The sequence below is a fragment of the Ascidia mentula genome, chromosome 2 (genome assembly GCF_947561715.1).
Source record: "Ascidia mentula chromosome 2, kaAscMent1.1, whole genome shotgun sequence".
Classification (NCBI taxonomy): Eukaryota; Metazoa; Chordata; class Ascidiacea; order Phlebobranchia; family Ascidiidae; genus Ascidia; species Ascidia mentula.
The window spans coordinates 14,171,861-14,198,164 of NC_138567.1; the positions used below are offsets into that span (position 1 = coordinate 14,171,861).

General features: G+C 40.1%; 1 protein-coding gene across 1 annotated transcript; it reads left to right on the forward strand.

Annotated features, from left to right (window-relative positions):
* Window positions 1–5,341: 5,341 nt before the first annotated feature.
* Window positions 5,342–13,528, forward strand: LOC145889676 (uncharacterized). The gene is made up of 9 exons (XM_082980672.1): window positions 5,342–5,500; window positions 10,216–10,284; window positions 10,564–10,617; window positions 11,277–11,312; window positions 11,477–11,584; window positions 11,676–11,735; window positions 12,297–12,374; window positions 12,447–12,913; window positions 12,969–13,528. The coding sequence occupies exons 1-8, from the start codon at window positions 5,368–5,370 to the stop codon at window positions 12,890–12,892; spliced, it is 984 nt and encodes a 327-aa protein (XP_082836798.1). The 5' UTR covers window positions 5,342–5,367; the 3' UTR covers window positions 12,893–12,913; window positions 12,969–13,528.
* Window positions 13,529–26,304: the final 12,776 nt, after the last annotated feature.

Sequence of the window (26,304 nt, forward strand, 5' to 3'; positions counted from 1 at the left end):
TATGAAAAGTCTAAGTCAAATCATTAAACTATAACCCGCTTTTAATAAATGCGTCCTCCTCTGATGTCAAGATACTAGCAAGATGGCTGCCATTAGCAATGCATTTTTGTTCAGCATCAACCCAAGTAAAGTTTTGGTTCCCGAACTGATAACAATTGTTTCCAAACGGAATCCAACCGGTGTCACACGAGCTGTCAACAACTGCAAAGATAGTATAGTTGTATTCCAAGCTAAATGATACAGTAAACATATCGTTTTTAAAACTTCGTGTATATATATTGTTTGTTTTTTTTTAATTTCGATTGAATTTCTCGCTGACTTACCCAAATTCACATTTAAAAGAACAAAAACGACAGAAAATATTTGTAAGGACCCCATGGCAATGTAGTTTTATCCAAACTTTAACAAACAACTTTCCGAAATTAATAGAATCGACAAGAAAATGTATCCCAATCCTGCAAAAAACATAACGCAATTCCCTGGTTGGAAAGCTGAGAGTAAAAACAAACACATTTCTTGACACGAAAAGTAAAGCTCTCTTAAACAGTATAACGTTAATGGGTCAGAACAACGATCTCATGCTTACTTTTTAAACTCACAAAACCATTTGTCATGGGTAAATCCAAGTACAAAGCTCATGACTTCGCAAACAAATACCAGAATGGCGCTCTTTTACTCACGTTTTGTAGCTGAACAAATGAAGCATTGACACTGATTTCGTCGAAAAAACTTTGATGACCGGTTTAAGGCAAACTATAAACTTCCGTTAACCTAAGCGCGCCTAAAGTTGTTTGCATTAAACCGAAGAAACGTGCTATTCATTTACTTTGTGCGTGTATCTTTGCTGCTTTATAACTAAGCATGCACTCTTGGCCTTTAATGGTCAATATTTTATCAAGAAAATGAGCATCTGTGGCGTGCGAGAGACAGATTCGTTTTCAATGAACAATTAATAACAATACTTCCCATTGGGAGCTATCACGCGTTCAATGTCAAAGCAGTTGGACAAATCAGACGACAAGATTTCACAGGAAGCTTCAGTGTATTGTATAGCTACCATTATTTTACCATGGTCAAAAAATGTCATTGATTCGTTGGATGTCATTTGCTGAACTCGTCAATTTTGACAATGATATTGTCACAGACAAGGCGTCTCACTTTCGTGTCATTCACACAGGACACGCTCATGCAATAAAACAGAACTCGCTCTCAGTGGTGACCCGGACATTTAAAAAACGGAATATATTTTATTTGCATAATGAACCACAGCAGCGAGGAGTCGCAGAATGCAGTGGCAGTAAAACTTCCTACTTTTTTGACTTCAATACCGAGAGCGTGGTTTCAACATGTAGAGGTGCGGTTTGCTCATCAGAATATTTGCAATGACACAACAATATATTTTCAGCTTCTGTAGATCAGCCAACCGCCATTCGTTAAATTGATGTGCTTGAATTTCGCCACAAGAGGATCGATTCTCAACACTGAAGGAACATTTTTTAGAGACTCTTACCATGACGCCTTCATTGTGAGCAAAGCATTTTCTTTACATGCCCCCTTTGGGCGTTAAATTCAGCCCTCATGGGTGAAATACTTGTGTTGCTTGGCAGTGAAAATGGTGGCTTTCATTTTAAGCAATTGTTCGTGGAAAAAAGGCCGCAAATGCGCCCTTTTTCATCTCAGCGTAGATATTATAGGGCCATTATCACTTACGATCGTCGATCGTTTCACGCGATGGCCCTATGTCGATGCCTAGTGCTACCCCTTGTCACCTTCGCAAAAGCTTTCATTATTCATTGGGTTGTTTATTTGGATAACTCCTGCACATTTCCTCCAGAAGCTGTACACAGTTTGCATCTGAGCTTTGGGCCAGTTTTGCGCCCTTTTTGGACATATCACCTCCTACGCATAAGAACATAAACAACAGAAATTATTTGTAAGAACCCCATGGCAATGCAGTTTTATCAAAATTTTAATGAACAACTTTCCTAAATTGATAGAATCGACAAGAAAATGTATCCCAATCCAGTAAAAAATAACATAACGCAAATCCCTGGTAGGAAAGCTGAGAGCAAAAACAAGCACATTTCTTGGTCAGGAAAGCAATGCTCTCTTAAACAGTATAACGTTAATGGGTCAGAATAACGACCTCATGCCTACTTTTCAAACCTACAAAACCATTTGTCATGGGTAAATCCAAGTACAAAGTTCAAGACTTTACAAACAATTACCAGGATGGCGCTCTTTTACTCACGTTTCATAGCTGAACAAATTGACACTGATTTCGTCGAAAAAAATTAATGATGGGTTTAAGGCAAACCATGAACTTCCTTTAGCCTAAGCGCACCTAAAGTTGCTTGCATTTAATCGAAGAAACGTGCTATTCGTCTACCTTCTGCTTGTTTCTTTGCTGCTTTATAACTAAGCATGCACTCTTGGGGTTATTAATTTGCATGTTGCAAAATATGACAAACGTATTTTCATCAGAAAGCGTTTCCTTCCCGACAAGAAGAAACCGAAACGTGATGATGAAAGTGGAGGAAACGTTGCTATGAAAGATATGCGTGTGCGTGAGGAGGTGATGCAACGCATTAACAATGAGTAGAGTGGATTTGTGTGGGAAATATCGTCTTTGCTCAACACTGAGTATTTGTGCCTTTTCAACTTGTACCAATGTATTTGTGGGTGATACACGGTTTCCATGTTCTGATATAAATTTGCTACAGTGCGGATTGTAACGTTGGTTGAAGCGAAACGTTTTTATCTGTGATGTGTGTTCGTTTAAACTACATAACCTGTGTGCTCTTCAGCGTTCTTAGAGCTTCTGTGTATGTTTTGTATGGTTGTCTTTCATGTAGATGAAACTTGTTGTAATAAATGTAAGATTTGTTTGAAAAAAAAATCTTATTCATTTGATCGCAATCAGACATTTTTTTGCATTTAGTAGCAATTGGATTTTTTTGCCTATTTTTGTCAATATGCACATTATTGTCAGGCTGGCTTTGGCAAAATTGTCACATGATTGAAAAAATTTATCTCCTGGTTTATCCGCTGTATCATTCGTAAGTCGCCTCTCCTGTTTCCTTGTTTTAACTTCGTTTGAAAATAAGCGGCGCTCACAAGAGCCTGACGTGCGTTAATCGCCTTTTCCGACCACCGTATCTATAATACTGTATGTAGATAATTGTGATTTTGTCGAATTTTCTATTTGGGAGACACCACTGTTACGCAATGTGAACACAATCTGTGTTCCTTAATAAATTTTCTAAACAAAATTGATGTTTGTGTTCTCGTTGGGATCAAGTAACGAACCGATAAGTTGTTTTAAACAATAAAGCTGCATCAATATTCCACCACCTATGGCAGGAGTTGCACAACTCATAGAATGTTGCCTACCCAATGTTTGTACATTATCTATCACATACCATGCAGACAGTGGCCATATTTAAGGAGATGATCTTTTATTACCTGTTGATTGAACGTTGATGAATATAAAACAACAAGCCAATAACGACCACAATTACTAAATATTTTCCATTATTCCATTGGTGTAAATAAGCCAGCGCGCCATGTTTAAAAGCGTGGCGTTCAAAATATGACACGTGTTCTTTATGTGGTGCATCCTGTGCTGGGGGCGACCGTAATATGTGTATGGAGTCTTACATACTATGAACATCAACACCGGCCTTCTTTACACTTGTAAATAACCCACATATGAATGATCACCTTGGGAATGCTAATTAAATATGATTTGTGCCAAGTATACTTACCAGATGATATATCCACCAGAGATGAACCATTGACACTTCTACCCTCCAGATGAACCAACAGCGGGAGTCACACCAAATCCTGTATCGCCAATAAAATAATTGCAATCTTTCCGGGGTTTTTTTGCACACCACCAACCCTTGCCCTGAGGTTTTGATTTTAAATTTCAATGAAAATGGACGTCGATTAAAACGCGCGTGTAGTTATTCCGACCATGCGTCCTGTAGGTGGATCATGATGACGTAGTTAGACATAATCCGATATTGTGAAGTGGAAAATTTTACAATGTTACAAACACGCGGTTTGTATCTTACTGGTTGATTTTTCATTGTGTGTTACCCACTATTGACCCTTCACCTCATGGCGAATCCACAACCACATTCCCATATGCATGGAAACTCACTTTCCAGTTTAAATTCATTTTCATTTCCCTGGGATTTATCGTACCGCAGTAAGATGCTGGTCCTCGCTCCTGTGAAATAAACGTGAGGTGAAACGAGAAAACATTTGCTCACCGCGTTATTCTGTCACTATAACGTTTCCTGTCCATTGTATGCGATATACCAAGGGTGGATTACTTATATTACAACACTAACCATTATAGCGAATAATTGCACAAGAATATGACCAAGGTGTTGTGTTTGTCTAATAGTTGCTGGTACAGTTGGCACACGGTCCAAGACTTGGCTTTCATTCAACCGTTCTTGCTTTTAGAAGAGAAACTTTGACGTAGACCACAGATGTTTATATAAATCGAATTTTCCACTGAGCGAATGTAAGTGGTTTCTTTTTTATGTTCTATCTGACTCATGAAACATTTTACAATCATGCAATATTTGATTTTTATTATATGAAGGTATGTCGTCAGACATGTCTAGTTGTACAAAACGTCTACATATACAAAAAGACCCAACAAATAATTTGTTATTGTTAGAAATTCGTTCTTGCATTAAATCATTTATTCCTAACCGCTACGTAGCGCTATTGAGTCGTATGGTCGTGTTGACGTCACGGCATAATATATTGAATTTCATACGCAACACAACAAACTCCTTCCTTCTTCTTGCGACGTGATGTTAAATATAAGCGCGGCGTTATATTGGTGCATGCAAAGTCTGTTGATGGCTTTGATGTTCAGTAAAGTGGGTAATGTTTTGTTGGAACTAGTTTCGTAGAGATTTAAATAAATTCGAAATACAAGAGAATGTTCAAGTAGTATATTTTAAACGGAGTATTGCTTTCCATTCAATTACTTGTATGGGTATTATGATCAGCTCAATGCGACTGGTATGAGGCTGTTACATCAACTGAGAACCAAGTTATCGACAAATCAGCTATGTTGTGTATAATGCGTTGACGTGACTAATTCAATAGCCGTTTTTTCAATGTTGAAAACTTAGTCGTTTAAAACAGTTGAAAACTTATTTGAGATCGTTCAGATGCCAGTGAACGTGATCGCCAAGTAAGGGCTGCGCAGTGGGCGATCCTGTCATGAAAATGTAGCATTTAAAAAGGGAAGTAATACAAATATGTTCAGGGAAAAGTAAAACATTTACTGGAGAAGTTTCTTGTCGACATTCTCAAATACAAGGAATCCCAACAATGACAATTGTACTGTTAGTTTCGCCGTTTAACTGGTGGCATGAGGTCACCACAACACGACACCTTGCAATGATGTCATTTCTGCTTGTTCTATTCACAGCAACATATCAGTTGGATCCTTCTGACTATTGTGGTGAGTCTTAATATAATTATTGTAACCGAAATTAGCTTGTCGAAATTAGCTTGTCGGCGCCCAAACCTTGACCAACGTCCATCAATGGCCGCGTAGGCAACCCTGTATCCTGCGCGTGGGGTGGGTGCGTCCGTGCGTGTTTCGCTTTGTGGTGTGTAGATAACAAAATTGTCTGTGTCGTGCAGCCCGAGCTCAACCGGCTGCGTGTTTCGGCGTTCTTTTTCATGGTAAGGCAGGTTTGCCTTTTTCAAGCGGTTGAAATGTACTCGCTGCTGTTTCCCATCCTTTCCTTCAATAAGGTAATTCACCAAGCCGTGTTGTTCAATAACTTTGAAAGGGCCTTTGTATGGTCTGATGAACTTTCGGCACTCGCCAGGCGGAACCACCGGATTCTCCAACAGAACGATGTCGCCTTTCTTGATTTCGTCTCCATGCCGTCGTCTATTGTATTGTTCTTGCATTTGAACTCGTTGGGTCGTCAGGGTTTCTCTGGCTACTTCCTCAGCCAGCCGCAACCGAGCTCGTAACCCATCCAAATAAACCAGCGGAGTCGTTGCCACTTCGTGATTTGGAGAAATGAGATCGGCGGGTAGGCGCAGTTTGTGTCCTGTAAGTAGAAAGTGAGGAGATACCCCCGTGCTATCATGTCGGCTTGCGTTGTACGAAGCAACCACCGCCGAAAGTGCTTCGTCCCATTATTTATTATCGCGTTGGACGTAATTGCGGAGCATTGTTATGATGGTGCGGTTGTTGCGTTCGACTCCACCGTTGCTTGCGGGGTGATATGGCGTCGTTCGGGTCTTTTTACAACCCATTAACCTCACCAGTTCGGCAAATAATTTCCTTTCGAAATTCCCTCCTTGGTCGGAGTGAATCACCTCAGGTACCCCATGTACCGTTAGCCACCTGTGAAACAAAATGCTCGCTGTTTCATGTGCGGTTTGATGCCGCATAGGCCACGCTCTGGCATATTTTGTGAACAAATCACAAGCGACTAGGATATACTGATATCCTGTCCTGGTTAACGGAAGTGGACCAAGCACATCAATTTCAACGCGTTGCATCGGTCGCATTTCTTGTGATGGAACTAACGGGGCTCGGGTGGTAGTCGTTGGTTTTTTATTTCGCTGACAGTGTTCGCATTTACGGCAATAAGCCTCTGTCTCCTCTTTCCATTTTAGCCAGTAAAAACTCTGTGACAGTTTGCTCAACGTTTTAGCCATTCCCAAGTGTCCCCCGCCATGTACCTGGTCGTGGCACGCGGACAGCACTTCGCTGCGCATGGCAAAGGGTATCAACACTTTCTGTACATCGTTTAAACCTGGCACCGTACCGGGGTCAGTAATGAATAGCACCCCACCGCGACATGAGAGCCGCTCGAAAAGGCTCCATAAGTGTTTTGTCTCTGCCGACAGGCATTTAACGTGGCGAAAAGACGGCCTTATTCCCTGTTGTACCCATTTCACTACAGGGCGCAAACTCAAGTCCTCATACTGCGCTTCTGCTACTTGGGTGGACTCATACCCGTACTCCGCCTTTAAATCAAGTGCAAGTACCTCTTCCAATGACTCATCCTCACGAACTGCGTAAGGGAATCCGTCATCTTCCGGTTGCCTCTGGCTGAGCGCATCTGCGTTTGTGTGCTTCTTTCCGGGCCGGTGTTGAAGATCAAAATTGTAGCTAGACAGGTGTTCAACCCACCGAGCACATTGTCCATAGAGTTCCCTGCATCTCCACAGCCAGCGAAGGGATGAATGGTCGTCAATTTCCTGACCGAGAACACACCCTACGGCTGTATCCGAGGCATCGGTGTCCAACACGAAGGGTTGTCTAAAGTCTGGATACTGCAGAACCGGAGCTGTTGTCAGGATTCTTTTCAGGCTGGCGAACGCCTGCTGGCAACCGTCCGTCCAGACGGAACGACATCCCTTTTCTTATCAGGGTCGCATCGTATTCCATGTTTTGACACTATGTGGTCAAGGAATCGCACTTCATCTTTAAACAGGTCGCACTTCGTGGGCTTTAGTGTGAGTCCAGCCGACTCTAGGCGTGAAATAACATCTTCAAGACGCTGCATGTGTTCGTTGAAATTTCACACTTCTTTTTCACCAGAACAATCGAACTTGACCATGGCGAGGTTGAAGGTCTCACGAGTCCTTGGCTTCGCATTTCGTTGATGATCTTCTAGACCTCCGTTTTATGATGGATGGACATTCTTCGAGGATGTTGACGAATTGGTGCGGCATCCCCGGTGTCGATCGAATGTCGAACAAAATCAGTCCGGCGCCTTGGTGAATGCATTCCCAACTTTCTTCATTGGTCGGTGTCTGTGCATAGGAGATATTGCAAACTTCCTCTGTAGGTTGCACACCGCTATCTTCAACAACAACACACCATTCCGACGATGGGCATGCAACTTTGCCAAAGGCGTGTACTGGAATCGCGACAGCAACCCTGGTTGCTCATTTTTCCGCACAGTTAAAACACAGTTCGCTGTACAGAGTCCAATCTTGTCTGTAAATCCCGGTCTTCGCGCAATATACACTTCAAAGTCGGGGATGTCTTCTTTGCGGGCGTCAAGGTGGTAACGACATGTGACCCACACCTCCGACATTGGAGGGACTTCTGTGGCGCCGGTCACACAAATATCTCTGGTACGTTGTACGAAAGACGACGAGAGTAATGGTACCTTGGCACGGCCCGCTGTCAACAAATTTTGGTCGTAACACACACTGCAGCGGTTCTTCTGCAGAAAATCCAATCCCAAAATTAAGTGGTGAGTGACGCCCGACGCGACATATAAACACGTGGGTGCATCTAACCCTCCCAGTTTAACATTCACAGTGATTTTTCCAATAACTGAAACCAAACTACCATTAACTCCAGAAAAGCGTTCGTTTTGGCCCAGCGAGGTGATTTTGAGGCGATCATTGCTCAACGTCTCTAAACACTTTTGGCTAATCAAAGATACACTTGCACCAGTATTAACTAAAGCACATACCGGCTCCGAAGCGATGGAAACGTTAACAAACCGGACTAATTGGGGTTTGGTCTTGCTCATGTTCTGATTATTGGTAGGATTCGAAGTTTTGGGTTCCGTGTCCTTCAAACATACACTTGCTTTTGCCTCTTGGGTCACAGGGGTACCAGGTCTTTTATTGAAATTTTATCGAGGCGTAAAACTGGTATGAAAGCCGCGCTTACCTTGCATGGGGCAAAATCTTTGCAAATGTCCTGGTTTACCACAGGCGAAACAGCGTCGATCCAATCTGTCTTCCATCTGATGTGGTGTTGGTTTCCCCAATCGCTGCACCTCGCGGCGTACCAGCTCAATGTCCTTCTGGAGCGCGGTCACAGTTTTTTGGAATTCTCGAAGGCCGATGTCTGCATCCTTTTCCGGTTGTTGTGATTCTGATGGACCTTGAACGCCACGACGACACACGCCTTAAACCTGGGACATTTCCGGTACATGCGTGGACAAAACTATCTGAGCGGCCGTCCAAAAGTCCCGTTTATATTCCAACCGTTGCAGCAGGAACCTGGCCATGTGCTGGTCCAACATGCCAACAAAGAGTAATGAATATAAAACCTTATTTTTAATAGTTTCCTCCGTGGGATAAGCCTTGTCGCCAAGAGCTTTTTAAGCACACACAAAGTCCTTTATGCTTTCCTGTGGCAACTGCTGCCGGCCAAACAACATTGCGCGTGTTTCATGGAGTCGCGAGTGGTCAGAACCTTGCTTTAGGGCGCGACTAATTAACTCATCGTACTTCAGTTGAAAAACATTATTGTCGTTTCCTTGAACTAGCCAGCGGAGGTCATCATCAATTGATGTTAAAAAAAGATGACGCTTCACTTCCTCACTAGCTTTCACACTCTCACAGTACGATTCAAACAAGGAAACAAACTGGCCAACATCTTGTCCCGGTACAAAGCGCGGTGGCGATAAAAACAAATTAAAAGACATTAAGTTCTCTGAAAGCCTTGTGACCCCTTACAAGCGATAGCAGAGTCCTGGCGTGCTCGCCAAATGTAACCGAAATTAGCTTGTCTCTAAACCGGCTAACGCCCAGGTTACTCCGCACTAACGGCCTATCGCCAAGACCTGGAGTCACACGACCAAGGTGGCTAGTTTTGTAATAAAATGGAAACGCTAATAGGTATAAAAGAGTAAAATGGTAAAAGTACGGATAAAACAACGGTTGTTTTTTTACAAAAAGGACTTTCCACTGCACATATAGCGTTCACAACAATTACTTCTCGCCACAATAAAAACAGTGCTTTCTACTCGCTACCACCAGAGAACTGCCTAGCTTTTCGCTTATTATTTCTGCCGCCAGCACGCAAGCGTGACTGCTCTGGCGTATAAAAACGAGTAAAATAGAAATAATTACAAATATATTATAAAAGGTGAGTGTAAGTAAACAAAGAAAAACATGTGAGTAAAAGTGAAGGTGAAGTGAAAATGCAAAAAGAAATAAAGCGTGTGAAAAACAAAACGAACAAAGACGTTTACATTATCACCATTGATTGTGACGTTTTACGTTTAATTGCGACGTTTATCTCAGTAAGGTGGAACCAAATTTTCGATATTGTGGTAGCAAATAACATTTTTCAAATTAGATTTAAATATAATGCATTTTTAGAATTTTAAGTTATATTTTATAATCAGATTTCAGAGGTTTCTTTTTTTTCTTTCCATTGTGTCTTGTTAGATCGTGGGCCGAAGGATTGCGTGATATTTTTGTGCAACTCATCTTCAGGTGGAACAACGTTTTCTTGTGGTAAATAATATACATTATAGAACACATGTAAAAATTTTATGTTGAAAGTTTACTGGCTGAGTTTACCCTAAAACTTGTACTTTCTTCATTGAGTTTGCATCACACGACCAACGAAAAAATTCTTATAAATCTATGGTTTTGACTTAAATACCGACAATGGTTTCGTTTTGAATAAAATGGAAATTGGACAGTTTAATAAAGGCTCTATTACGTATGTTGTTGTGATTTTCAGTTGTAATATATTGCAATGCTCAAATATTAAAGTTTTCTGTGTTGTAGTTTTCTCTCCTCGCAATCCATCACAACCAGTTTACTTTGGATCGGGAGGATTATGTGAGTTTTTTTTTATCTTGAAGTAGATGCGTGTATTTATTGCATGCTTACCTAAGTAGGGTTTCTTGTCATACAGGGTGGTTTTCAATGGGGGTAATTGCAATTTAGTCAAAATAACGTGTTGGAATTAGTCTGTTCTTCTGGTACAATTATGCGCTTTTTTATTTTACAAATATCATAATACTATGAAATTCCTGCAATTTAAAAATGTACTGATCTTCTGGCATAAAATATACGTGCTGTATTTATTCGAAGTTTCGTTTGCCATGCGGCGAGACTTCGTCAGTAAATTTAAACATGCAGGGGCACAAAAAGGGAAAAGGACACGTTGACACCGCTTAAACCTCGACTAAATACATCACGTATATTTTATGCCAAAGGGTCTGTACATTTATAAATTGTTATAATACTGTTGCTGCCAGTCATATTGCATTATAATTAATCTGTTCTTCTGGCATATTTAAACGCACATTTTTAATCACTAATGATCGTGTGCTATTCAGTTAGGCTTGGCTTCCTCTGGAAATTTTACAAATATATTGAAATTTACCAACAACCGTAGTACAATTAACCTTTTTTTGTGTTTTAAGTTATTTTTACTGATTTCACTCAACAAAAAATAGGATTTTACATTGTTTACATTTTGTGTTTGATTACAGGGAATGGTGCGAACGTACGGCAAATAAATCTCAAAGGTGAATCAATACATACAGAGTTATACTTAAATTAATTTTAAAACTTAATTTAGACAAAATTCTCTTCCCTTCACAAATCAAACAGCTTTTTTGATTTAAGTTGATCGTGAAACAGAGCTTGCACTTGCAATACTTTACACTTTTAAAAAAATACTTAAATTCAGAACTTAAATGTACTGGAAGTGGGTGCTGCATGACGTCAATCAATGGGAGTGTTTTATCTTTCCCACTTCAACCACCTGTTAACGTAAAGATCCAATTCTTACAACAAGGTGAAATGCCTTACACCGTTTTGAGTATTTTTATCGCTTTAACTATTTATCAGCAATGCAGTGTCTATGGTTTGTTGTGTGTTTTGTGCAGGATCATCTCTCCCTGTTCTAGGCTCGGGTTATACAATCTCGGTACGAGGATACGAAAAATGTAAGTAAATCTTCGTAATAGAGAGTCAGCTTATTTGGCGCATTTTTACTAAAAAACAAGTTCATCACAATATATACGTACAAATGTAATTCGAGATGATGTTTTCTGGTCTATCGATCAATCCTTGCAATAAAGTGTTTCCACACATGATTTCCTGGTCATTCAGGTTCCGAAGCAGTATTTGTACTACAACAATCCATTTATTTATTTATGTATTATGAAAAGTGAGTGTTGGGCTAACCAATATTAGGTTGTTGCAAAATCGTCCAAGTCGCCTATCGTAATAATATCTACATATATTATATTTCATCCTTAGGGCATCATCAGTATTCCAAAAAAAAACATAAGACAAGAGTTAACATCCATACGGTAACTCGATTTCCACCACGAAAGCAAAACAGAAGTAAAACAGTTAACGTTGCCAACAAAAAACGATGTTGCGTCCGAAGTTTTATTTGTTATGAAACAAAACCATACTTTAATGAAAGAAAAACTCATGCTTTTATTTGTTGGTTTCTTACATGAAGTTTAATTTTTAATTTTTTGAGTTTATCATTACAGGTTTTCCAGGTGAATCATTCGCATCAATTCTCTTATCATATGAACCATCCACTTGCCTCAATCTATCACTTTACTGCAGTAAGCGATAAAATCATCTCAAAACAAAAATATCTGGTCAAATTTTACTGTTTCTCATTAAAAATATTACAGACTTTTCACTAAGTTCGCAAACAACCAAAATCCCACAGACAACTCTACAAGCAACTGTAACATCAACATCCCCAACAACTCAAATCCCTATTGCACAAGCGTCGACAACCACAATCCCAACAACCAAACTATCATCAACCACATCAACAACCAACCATCCATCCACCATCCCAACAACTAAACAACCAACCACCATCCTAATTACGAACCAACTATCGACCAACCTAGCCACCAACCCAACAATCAACCAACCAACTACCAACCCAATAACCGACCAACCGTCGACCATCCGAATAACCAACCAATCATCGACCATACCCATCACAAGTTTCAATAATGGTGGGGATAGAATCACAATCCAGATAAGTTTGACGTCATCACTTCTGCTTCTCCACGGTGTCAAGTTATTGCACGATATCACTCATGCATGGCCTTTACAGTGCTAAACCATTACTTCGTGTGTTCAGGTGAATATATTTAAATTACAACAAATTAAATATTTAACAGTATTTTTTATGATAGGAATGTAGTTTCTGATCGGAAGAATACGACTCTTAATGGCTCCCTATAAATTATTCCAAACTAGTGTCACGTACTTTATGACCTTCGAGTAGCTTCTTCTCGTCTTCATTGTGGGAATATCCGCACCCGTGGAATTCCACTTCGGCGTCTACATGAAACCACAACCTTATTACGAGGCGTGCCACCAATATCAAAACAACACTTCACCAATTCCCAAGTACAACAGATGCTGGTTGGCTCCCAACACTTCAGTTTTCGACACTTCCGTCATCACTCCTCTTGCTCTCGTCATTCTCATCAACCTCCTCATCATTGTAAAGACATCGTACGTGAACTTTACCACCCGGAAGATGCAAAACCGAGGAAAAGATCCTGACATGGAAGATGGAAAAAAGCTGCAAAATCATTCATTTTCCTCTTCCTGATGCTCGGTGGTACCTGGAGCTTTTCATTATTCATTGAAGAGTTGTAAATTTTTGACAAATGTTTTTTTTTAAATTGATCAACTGGTCTTAGACATGTTCCTAATGTTTTAGAAATTGCAAACGGAATAGAAGTATAGACAGCATACCTACCGAAGATACGCCCGTGCGTTAAATGGTTTTGCAACGCTTGAACAAATAATATGTTGAAAATGGGTATTGTGTTTACCCATACTGATTGTCTGTTCGTTTGAATTTTGTGATATAAATATTAGTAAGTATATTTCGTGTCACTCGCCCTTGTGTTCGGTTTAAATGCGCCATTGCAGTGACATGTATGCATGACATGCACCAGCTTTATGGTTCAAATTCCATGTGTTCCGTGAGTAGTATCTTTGTTGACGCTGTGTATCGTATATTACACTCAATGTGTTGAATTGTGACAATGTTATTGGCATAATATACGGAATAAACAACTGTGAAAGTGTTTCGCATTCTGTTGATCCACAGGTTAAGGCAGATGCACTCTAACCGTGAAGCAGTAGCATCAGTTGATTGTCCGCAATCCTCTTCAGGCAAAACACTTATTAGCTAAGTTGATGACGGATCAAACATGACAGTCACCCTGGTTAAAACTCGAACGGCAGAAAATCTATCTAAATAGAAATCGATTCGACTGAAATCCGTTCATATTTGCGCAGGTCTTGGGGAGTTGAATCATCGTGATTGATTGCAAGATTTTAACGACGCTTAATTGGTGACAAAACAAACCGAATACTAGCTGATAGAAGTACCGGGAGCTTACCTACCAAAGATAGGTGTGTGCGTTAAGAGGTTTTGCAACGCTTTAATAAATGGTGAATTTTGGTTATGTGGGGTAAGAATATTTGTGCTTGTATGTCGACAATGCGTTCCTGATTAGTTTATAATATGTGCAGAACGGATACAAGGTCATTTGGGACCCTAATTAAATTTAAATTTCTTCACTCCATTCGAACGACTTTCTGCCACCCGAACACTGTTTAAATGTGCGCTGTTTTAAGGAAATAACTTTGCTTTTTTGTATTCTGCTGTATTATGCGTCACAATATCCATATATCACTATTTGAATTGTGGCGATGTAAAAGTAATAAATTGACGCAGTAATATTTCATGCAATGGCATGATTGGTAGGATCGCCCCACTGCGCAGGTCCTTGCTTGGCGATCACAGCTATCGTATCGCGATCATTAGGTTTGCAGGCTTGGCAGCCCAGGCATTGCAGCCAAGCTGGATCAGCCATTTTTCCCGGCAAGTCGGAGCGAGATCTGAAAAATCAAGCTCCCGGTGAGGTTTGAACTGACGACCCTGGGCTAACCAGGCCCAACGCACTACCAACTGATCCACAGGAGCTCAGTGGCTTCATGGGTATATTGTGGCCAAGGTTCACTGGTGCGCAAGCGCACAACTTATCAGGCGACCTTCACATGCGTATCTCCACCACCGTAATCAGACAACGCAGAAATAATACCATGCTTTCGCATAACAGACGATTGTCTGCAACTCTCCTTAAAAAAACACTTTAATTAAGTTGATTTATTCAAATTGATGACGGATCGGAAATGGTGGTCACCCCGTGTTTAAACTCGCCGGGGGAAATAACGATAAGAATAGAACGAAATAGACAGTTTAAATTTACTTAAACTCTTGTGACATTGGATATTTTTGTTTTAAGTGGCCTGTCATAATTATTGGTTTCACACAAATGGTAAGTCATTGATACGAGCAAGACCAAACAACATGAATACGTTGACCGAAAAACAAACAAGAATGGAGAACAGCTGTTGAAGAACAAGTGGAAGAATAAGTTAAAATATAAACAATACCGAGGGCCTGATGGGCCAATCACGTACAGTAAAGCGTCTGATTTTACTACTAACTTACGTCATTTCCGCTTTTCGACCTTCGGGGCAATGTTATTACATTTGTCATACCCTGCACAACACCATGCAGACCTTACATTTGGTGAATGCTTAAAACAGTGTGTCTAAACCAGTGGGCCTTCAACGGTACTATATAGTAGATCACACAATGTACCTACCATAAAAGATAAAAGCCAAGTGGGGGAAATTATGGTCGTTTACGCCGTTTGGAGGTTGAATTCCCTCTGTCTGTAAGAACCTGAGTAGACCAATATCCTACCTACGAAAGTTAAAGGACTGTAAAATGATATTTCGCCGGTTCGAAACTTTGCGTTCCGCTTAGCCATCCAGAGTCGCCAAAACGTGGCGGGCGCACACGAAGCCGACCCAGTCGGTTTTTGTACAGATAACCGCTGCAAAGCAAGCGATCACCGCATTTATTAGCTCTAGATTTTGCATAGGTATCCAAGTACGATGTACGATCAAATGAACCTAAACTGATTTATTGAGCCTATCGCAGTTTCACTGTACAACAGCTCATACTTAGACTTGCATGGCTATGTCTTAGACTTGCATGGCTAAACATATGACTAGTGACATGATCAACCAGGTGGTTTCGAGTGGTGACGCAGGGTGCACAGGAGAAGTTAAATAAGGGGAAATGTAGGGAATCGCAGTCTTAGAAGAATAGGAAAACAAAAGCGTCGTGGTTGACGTCATAAGAAATCGCTTTATTGGTGACAAAATGAACCGAATAATAGCAGATAGAGGTTTTGCAACGCTGGAATATATTATATGTTGATTACTGGGCTTGTGTATACAAATACTAATCGTTTGTTCGTTTCAACTTAGTTATATAATTATTAGTAAGTAGATTTCGTGTCACTCGCCCTTTTGTCTGGTTTCAATTTGCCATTGCAGTGACATGTATGTATGGCATGCACCAGTTTTATGTTACAAATCCCATGTTATACTTTGTTGTCGCTATGTACCGTGTATTACTCACAATTTGTTGAATTGTGACAATGTGATTGGCATAATATACGGAATAAACAACTGTGAAAGTGTTTCGCATTCTGTTGATCTACAGGTTAAAGGCAGATGCCCTTTAACCGTGAGACAGCAGCAACAGTTGATTGTCCGCAGTCCTCATTAGGCAAAAAACTCATTAGTTAAAGTTGATTTAATCAAGTTGATGACAGTCATTCTGGTTCAAATTTGGCCGTTAGAAAAAACTATCAAAATAGAAATTGATTCGACTGCAATCCGTTCATCTCTGCGGAGCTCTTGGGGAGTTGACAAGCGAATCGTCTTGATTGATTGTAAGATTTTTATAATTCAAATAAAGTCTACCATGTCGCAATAACAAATTATTTCACACTATGGTTTGATATATCACCTTGTATATTTTATGTGAGTCTATTATTAACAATGGTTTATTTGGAATCACTTTGGGATGTTTTGATGAATACTGTTAATTTTGAATTAGATGCAGGCCTACAATAATTTTCATTTAATACACGCAAAAAAGCCATAATAATCAATGAGAACTGCAGACAGGTGTACACAATGTTTCGACCTGTAAGGTCTCATCAGTGCAGCTGGTAGCTGTGTCACATACTAACTGGTAGACTACTAAACGAACAGATTTCCACTTTGTGGTACCTTTCGGTCAACTTTCGTCTAAAGTGTGATCTTCGGTTGCAAACTATAAAAGAAAAGCAAACTTGTTCCGGTTCGGAAAGCGTTTGGTTTCCCTACGTCATATCTGCTTCTAAACCTACAGGTGCAGTACTGACCAAAGATGTAAAAAAAATGTGAAGGTTCTTTGGAGTTTATCAATGATTTACGATTCCCATCGGGTTGAGAAACCCAAAATAATGCATAAAATTGTTTATTGCATTTGTGGAAACATTTGGAGTAGATGAATATTTCCTTACCTGTGCCAATGCCCCTAAGCTGTAAGATGTGAATGTCGAATTACGACCAATGTGAGTTTTAACTTTTCCTTGAAGATCCTATACTTCCAACACATTCCGATCTTTTCGAAATTGCAAAATAGTTTATTCACCAACAATCATCACATAAGAAAGCAATATATTCAATCGACTCAAATACTTTATGACCTTCGGGTGGCTTCTTCCCGTCTTGATTGTGGGAATATCTCAACCCATGGGATTCCACTTCGGCGTCTACATGAAACAACAGCCTTATTACGAGTCGTGCCACCAATATCAAAACAGCACTTCACCAATTCCCAAGTACGACAGATGCTGGTTGGCTACTTACACTCGGTTTTCAGCACTTCCGTCATCACTACCCTTGCTCTTGTCCTTCTCATCAACCTCATAGTATAGGCCTCGTACGTGAACTACACCTACCGGAGGATGCGGAAAAGAGGAGCAGACTTTGATCAGGAAGATGCAAAGAGAGCTGAAAAGACTTTCATCTTCCTCTTCTTGATACTCGGTGGAACCTTGAAGCTTGGCATTCTTTACTGGTGAGTTACGATATTCTCAGCATTTCTTCGTGTGAATCTTTTCCAAAGTTTGTATGTGTTCTAAAAAACGTAATCATTTTCAGGAATTGGAAACAAAGTCTCGAAAGAGGTTTTCATGTACATTCACAGCATGCAAGGATTTGTCCTGTTCCTTATCTACTTACGTCATAAGAAAACGTTTATTTGGTGACAATACCAACCAAATACTTGTAGATAAATGTACACGAACTGTACCCACCGAGGTCAAGGCCATACGTTGAGCGGTGTGACAATGATGAATGCTGGTCACTTGGGAACTTTTAATGAATATGAATATTGCTTTCCTCTTTTTTAATACATAATTAAAAAGAATTTACGCGTAACTTTTGGCTTTTGCTTTGACCAGTTTCGATGAACCATTGCAGCTACGTGTGGCGTACAGCAAGCTTCATAGCCTTGTGTTGGTTTAATCGGCATCTTTGTTGTTGCTTTGTGCCGTGTTTTACTATGTGTTGAATTTGGGATGGGGTCACTTGGTTTAACCCAATTGCGCCACTTGCTTGAAACCACGGGCATAATAATAGAAATAAAGAGCTGCAGTAAATATCATTTTGCATTCTGTGCAGGTCTGGGCAGATTCTCACAAAGCAAGTTATGCTAGCAGCTGTTTATTTTACTCGATCATTAAAGGCATGAAAGTAATTAATCAAGTTGATGGCGAATCGGAAATGACGGATAACCTGCGTTAAACGCTTCCGTTGGAAAATATGTAAAAATGGAAATCTATTGGATCGTAATCGATTCTCATTTGCGATATTTCGTGGCTGACAAACAAATCATTTTGATTTATTACATGATTTTAACGGTGTAAATTAAGCCTCTCGTAACGCAGAGATAAAATGTTTTACATCGAAATTCTGATTGATCGTCCACTACAGAACCGCTACAGCTTTTATATTTATGTGAGTAAATTTAACCTTGATTTGTTTGTTTGTTTCGAAGATTTAATTGATTTAGCCCTTTGTCTGTTAAGAACCAACAGATGAACTTTGCCCAGCGCTTGGTTTTCCTACGTCTTTACCGCTTCTAAACGGAAGGCCCGAATACCAATGGTGTAAAACAGTTAGTGGCGGGTTTTATGGAGTTTACTAGTGGTTTAAATTTTTTAACTTGCCAAGTGGTCTACGATCTCCATCGAATCCTCAGACAAAGGCAATTCACCTTACTTAGAATATTTGTAAATAAATAAATAATTACTTTAGCAGCAGCTGTCAAATTATCAGCAGGTGAACCGCAAAGACTTCACCACGTCATTTCCGCCTTTAGCACCCTGGAGTTGGAACTGCGATTTATAAATGACCGTTGACACTTAGTACTCAGTTACCCGACGCAACGCAAGCCAAAGCAAAAAAGGTAAACAAACCCAGGCTAAATATTTGCTCTTGTGAGCCGTAATGTGGGTAAAATTCAATCCTGCTCAATTCAACGCAGAATAATTATCATGCTTTCGCATAGCAAGCCAGGATTGCCCCATTGCCTAGGCACTTCATATTTGGCGATCTCAGCTCTCGTATTTCGGTCGTAAGTTTCACAGGCTTCGCAGTCAAACTGGATCAGCCACTTTTCCCGACAAGTCGTAGTTGGATCTGAAAAATCAACCTCCAGTAAGATGAGGTCGCCTGGCAATACGACACATCAGAAGATCAACTGAATTATGAGATTCTGGACAAAAAGTAAAACCATCTCACGAACAACGTGCATTTGTCCATTTTCGCAACTAAGTAAACACGATCGAATTTTTATTCATTATCTTCTTATACTCTTGCATGTGTATCAAACTCTCACATCTCCTGTGTATTGTTTTAAAATTACAATAGGCCTAGATTTACCTACAGAATATGTTACAGATATAGATGGAAAATATTAAGCTTAAGTACACAATCTAACGCTTATAGTTCCGTGTTAAAAGTTGTATGCAAGAAGGACTCATTTACAAAACGTCCAAATTTTTGGGAATTTAGTTTATATTTTTCAAGCAGTTTTGAGGACAAAAAGATTATTTCATTCATCAGTAAGTGTCATTTAAATAGCGAGTTTTATTTCCTCACATAGAGGATACCAAAACTTTTTCCTTCTCCTCGTCAAATTGGAGTCTGTGGATGGCTTTGATGGCCAGTAAAGTGAGTTTTTTTGGATAATTCAGTTGTATCTCTTTGACGGATACTTCTGTTTGACGTTGATTAATTAACTCAAAACTTCATGTACTTGTTTATGATGTTTGTGAGTTAATAATGTTGTGATCATTTAACGCAATATGGATTGATACGTTATCCTGTACAGCGTTCGAAGTTATTGTTCATTTCATTTGATTCTGTCAACTTTATGACGCATGTTATTTTTTTGCAGCTCTGTAAAGTGTTCATTGTTTACCGACGACTTTCCGTTGATTTATGTACATTTGTGCAATAAATTTACCTTCGTAATGTGCAGAGTGTGCAGAAAGGTAGTAACAAGTTATAGCGGTTGACAGTGGTTCACAGTGGATCACAGCGGTTCAAAGCGGTTCACAGCGGTTCACAGCGGTTCACAGCGGTTCACAGCGGTTCACAGCGGTTCACAGCGGTTCACAGCGGTTCACAGCGGTTCACAGCGGTGGTTTTTCGTGCAATAGATTAAACGTTAGTGGTTTTATTTTCAACACACTACGATGAGACGAAATGTCTCCGAGAGTGCTTCCTAAAACGCGATTCGAAAATATAATAATGCGAGGTAGTAGGAGCAGGTTTGAGTGGAGAAATGACAAAAACACGCGCGTAGTTCCGTTCGCGTCATCAACATTCCAGTTAAATTTTCAACGGCGCAAGAAGTGTGATAGACAAGGAGCGGTAATGTTGGTGTTTGTACCCTATACTGCAGTTGCTTACTGTTAAGAACAGTGGTCTTAAGCGTTATTAGGAACTGTTGGCATAAAGCGAGAAGATGTTTTTACGAACAATAATTTAATATAATAATCTGTTCTTCTGGCACATATAAAAAACGTAACTTTATTCACCGACGTTTCGCCTGTTATTCAACAAGGCTTTCTCAGGGTAATGATACAGGTACAGTACGCAACCAACGCTAAAAAACGTGCCAACACGGAAAAAGGATAACGCTAACACCGCTTGTGCAATCGCGTGATCTATAAAAATGGGAAAAGTTACGTTTTTATATGTGCCAGAAGAACAGATTATTAAATTACAATACGCCTGGCAACAACAGAAACATAATAATTTAATATACCACGTATGCGCCACAAGTGTGTGACGTTTTTATCGCTGAAATCAAAAATGCGTAAAGTGACTTCGTAATAATTGACGTTAACAAGTTCAAGCCTTTTTAACAAACATTATTAAGCACTGTGTTCTATACAAAACCGCTGGAAATAATGGTCACGAATGATCAAGATATGTGACTTCATCACTTAAAACAATATTGTTTCTATTATTTTTACCTAAAGCTGGAGGTTGTGTTGATACCGAGCCAGGAATGATGACTAACACTAGGAACAAAATCTTTAAAACAAACATTTCATTCCTGAGTAGGAACTGGAAAGATTGGTTCTTCTCTCTTGCTCCTGTCCACTGAAAAGAGCATCTGTCCTGACTCATTGAGAAGCGTTGTAAAACTGACAGCATCCGCCAGTAACGTTGACAAATTTGTCAATAAAATAAGAAATCATTAAAGTCAGTGTAATTAATGAATGAATACTGGATCAATTTAAAACCATAAGTCCCTGGCAGTCTGTCGATCGCTCACCTTTTCGATATAATTATAAATTAAATTTCATAAAGCAATCTGTAGGCAGCTCAGATGTTTTTTTGCGAGAAAAATATATTTCGCCTAGAAGGGAACATCAGTTTCTCCAACTGCCAAAAAGGAAAAACAGAAAGGAAAAAATTAAGTGCCCAACGCAAAGAAGTTACGAAAGTTAAAAATAAATAAAAAATTTAATAAAAAGTATAAAAATATTCGGTTTTCAAGCAATAACTGCTGGGTTTAAACCCGTTTGTACTCCTGCACTATTAAAACCACTAGTACTGACACCGAGTAAGCACACGAACAGACAGAAGCAACTGAATGAAATAACAGAAAAAAAGTGGAAGGGAATGGACGTCGCGTTAAAACCATAAGTCCCTGGCAGGCTGTCGATCGCTCACCGACATTAATTTGCGCACGTGCCATCTTCAGTATTTTATGCAACATTCACTAACATATTAAATGCCGCAGAATATTTATGCTACGGGAGAATGAAAACACTTCCAAAATGGTCAACTGACTGGCTAAAACACGTTGGCTGCCCGCAACTCAGTTAAATTCAAGTTCTAATTATATTCACGCCCACCACAAATAGGCAACAAGGGGATAATGGTTTTCTTGGCAACAAACAAAAATTTGTTTCTCTTAAAATTAAAATAAAACAACAAACAAATTAACACAAACAATTGCGGTTTAGCCGGAAATTTAACCTACGATGTCATTACACCTGAATAGCAAAAAAAACGAAAACAGCTTTGCAGTCCTTTCCTTTCATCCAAGTAAAGTGTGTGCAATTTTCATTTTTAGACCTTCCAGAAAGTATCTCCTAACCAGAGACACGGAGTCAAGTAAGTAACAAATTTCAGGAGACTTAACAGTACTTAACCAATCACCAAAGCGACAATTTCCTCTGCACAAAAATACCACGACGCGTTATGATGAAACAAGAAACCAAAAATGAATTGGAAAATTCGTTGTCAAACTGGTTATATGCATAAAAAGAGGGGCCCATGATAGGTGTCAACAAACATTATTGTTAGGACGGCTGTAACAGCAACGGACTTCCTCTTTGGTTTGAACACAATTCAATTCAATTCAATTCATTTTATTTCTCGCAAACGTCAGCGAATACGCACAACAACTTGCAGCAATCATTTCGACTGGTGACGTGACGAAGGACCGGTGGAACCATTCTTGGTCATAGGACCGGCCCTACTTGGTCGTATTGCTTGGGGTAATAACGTTGTGACGTACATCGTGCATATCAAAACGGTTGCACATTTCCCACAACGTGAATCGCATGCAAAAATTAAAAAAAATGAAAAATATGCCGACCAAGCATTGCCTTATTGAATGATATCTGTGCTATGTTGAATGTTTCTTTGTTATACAAATTATACTCGTCACTTTCGATTAACACCAGCATACAAAGTTACCTGATATATCCGTTTTCCCTGTGATAGCACAAATCAGTTTTATCGTCACATCAGAAACGCCACACCACAAAAACACAAAATAATCTCCATTTGAACATTTTCAGACCTGGTACGCGATTTGTTTAAGCCTATCAGCTTTACGAGCCCTTGAAATAAGACAGTTTCAAAGTTTCCACCTTATCAGAATGAATTCGACCAGGAACATCGTGGACTGTAAGCCAGCGGTGATGCGGTAGCCTCGCGGTTTCTTCTGTATTCATCGACTGCATTGCTGGCCAAGCTTGCATAAATTTAGTAAATATATCGCACACAACAATGATATACCTGTTTCCATGGTAGGTCGAAGGGAGCCCTGTATATCTATCTCCAACTTTTCCATGGGCTCCGTTTTGCAAGACGGTGCAGTGGAGCTCGGCGAGTTTTGGACGGCAGCTTCCGGGTATTGAAAACAGGACATGTGAGACAGTGCTCTTCTACTGAAGTTGGGACTCTCGGCCAATAAAAACGTTCTATAACACGCTCCTATGTGCTTTGTTTTCCCATGTGGCCTCCTCCGTGCTTTTGGTCTTATAAAAGCTCTAAAATTACTTTTCTTTTCGTTTGCGGAACCAATAGTTGAAGGCGGTTACCGAAAACCTCGCCTTCGCACCTGCGATAGCTTTGCTGCTGAGCCATTATGAAATGTTGACTCCAACCGAACCCGTGCAAAGTGAAAACGTCTTGTCTAAATAAGAACAAAATTTTTGAACAGCGTACAATATGACCAGCAGTTCTTTTCTGAATGTGGAAAAAACTCTTTTCCATCAGAAACCTGCGACAACATACAGCCATAGGCAGCTTGGACGCATCAATGAGCAATACAAAATGTTTCGACGCATCAGGGCAGTGCAGAATAGGCTGGGAAACAAGCATTTGTTTAATAGAAATAAAGGCCCGATTGCAATCTGCCGACTAGATACGATTATTTTGCTTTGTAAGGTCGTACAACAGGCACACAAGCATTGCTTTTATGAACTTTCGGTTGTAAGCCGCCAGAACCAGAAATTGTCTCACTTGCTTCACATTTGTGAGGTACAGACCAGTCTCACACAGCAGCAACGTGTTTAGGATCGCACTTAACACCTTTTTTTGAGACAACATGTCCCAAACATATTACTTATGGTTGCAGGATGTTTCATTTGGAAGACTTTAAGAATTAAACCGTCAGCTATACGGTGCAAAACAGCGTCGGGTCGCTGCAAATGTTGGTCTTACGTTTCTGAACACACAATGATGTCGTCCAAATATGCTAGTGTCCCATTCCATTCAATGCCATTTAATACGATCCGCATTAAATGTTGAAAAGTCGCCGGTGCATTTGACAACCCAAACGACATAACGTTAAACTCAAATAGACCTCTGTGACAAGTAAACGCGTTTTTTCTTTTTCGTTGCGTTGCTGCCCACCGGTATTTGCCATTGCCCCGAATTTAAATCAAGTGTCGAGAAGAAGCGACATCCTGACAGTTGATCAATACTGTCGTCATCTCGTGGGAGAGGAAAGCTACAATTTGTTGCGCAATCGTTCAGGACAGGATAGTCAACACAAACTCTCGTACTGCCATCCTTTTTGCACACTAGTGCGATTGGATTGTACCAAGGTGAATCGGGTGGCTTAATTACACCACGATCCTGCATATCGGCGATTAGCACGTCAACTATTCGGTTGTTAGTTTCGGAAATTCTCTTTGGCTGCTGTCTGATTGGAGCAGCGTCGCCAGCATTAATTTTATGGATGATGCGACCAGTTCGACCAAGGTGATTTGACCCGGACGAAAAAAACAGAAATGTTTTTCACCTTTATATGCCTGTGTCCTGAAACTCTTGTTGGTTGGTGCTGCAAACGGAAATGCCCCCATAATAATTTACGTCACCTTCACATTGGCATAACTTTTGCAACTTTAGTATCGGCTGTTAAAATTTTCTTTGTGTCGGTAAGCGGTGACAATTCTTGCGGGGCAAACCTGAAACTTGTCGATTACTTTGGCATTTCCCTCGACAAAAACATCACTTCGTAGGAGATCCTCTCGAGTCCCCGTGCAACCAGAAACTGCAACTTTCGTAAGAGGAGGTATGATAACTGATTCCAAAATTCCTACACAACAGGCACGATTGCAAAATTACAATATAAAATAACCTCGTGTCAACGCAGTTTATTGCAAAGAATACATGTTTCGGCATGCGGTCAGGCAGAGATTTTTCAAATTATTGTCACTGATGAACCTGTATCAATCCAGGTGTAAACCGAGATGAGACCAAAGCATACAACAGCCTAACGAAGAAGTTCAACCGGGACGGTTTACACACGATACACATGATTCGACGCTCTCAATGGCGAAGGACGCGGTAAGATGGGTTAGTGCAATGGGTGCGGCCGTCACCGGGTTTGCCGCAACCAAAACATGTGATACGTTGTTGGCTATTAGCTCATATAGCTGTCGTACTTCTTCACGGAGCTCCGCAATTTGCTCCACAACGGAGCTTAGACCGACGTTCGACACTTTGGCAGGTGCCACAACAAAGCTGTCTTGCCCCTGTGTACCTTCGGTTAAATTGTCAGAACTGTACATTGTCGCTCTACTGGCTTGTTGGAAGGACGGATTGTCTTCCGAGATGGATGATTTGGAAATCTTGTCCGCCAAAGCGTAAAAACTTATTGAGGGCACTCAGGCCATTGATATAAGTAACTTACATAATCGAGCTGATCGGTAAAAACCTTCAAGCTGCGTAAACAACTTCATATAAGGAGTCACAAGCTTAGGGCTAAACGGTAAACAAGACATTATCAGGAGCGAAAGCTGTAAACACACTTTGCCGTTTTGTAAGGAGTCGTACATCATTAAAAAAAAGACATTTACAAACTCGAACTGGCCAAAGTTATGCACGGCTTCCACATTGGTTGCTTATCAATCTTACAACAGCTTCTTTCGATTGTACAACTTTTCATTTTCAAGAGGTGTTTGAGAAATGTTGAACCCAGTTATGGACAGAAAGTATGTGTCAGTAAACACCTGATTAGTAGCGGGCAAGTAACTAACCGCGCAAGGTGTTGTGTAAAAAAGTCGTAGCACTTTTGCTTTTGACATTCCAACATTCAGCTAAAAAAGCATAACAGAATTTGCACTTAGTTTTCAGTTTCCATTCGCAAATTTTGCGTTCATCCGAATTAAACTTTAAGAATTTTATTCGACCAAATTTCAAAAAGCCATCCATACGTTAGTCAGTTTCTTACCCTCACGAAAAACATGAAGTAAATGTATA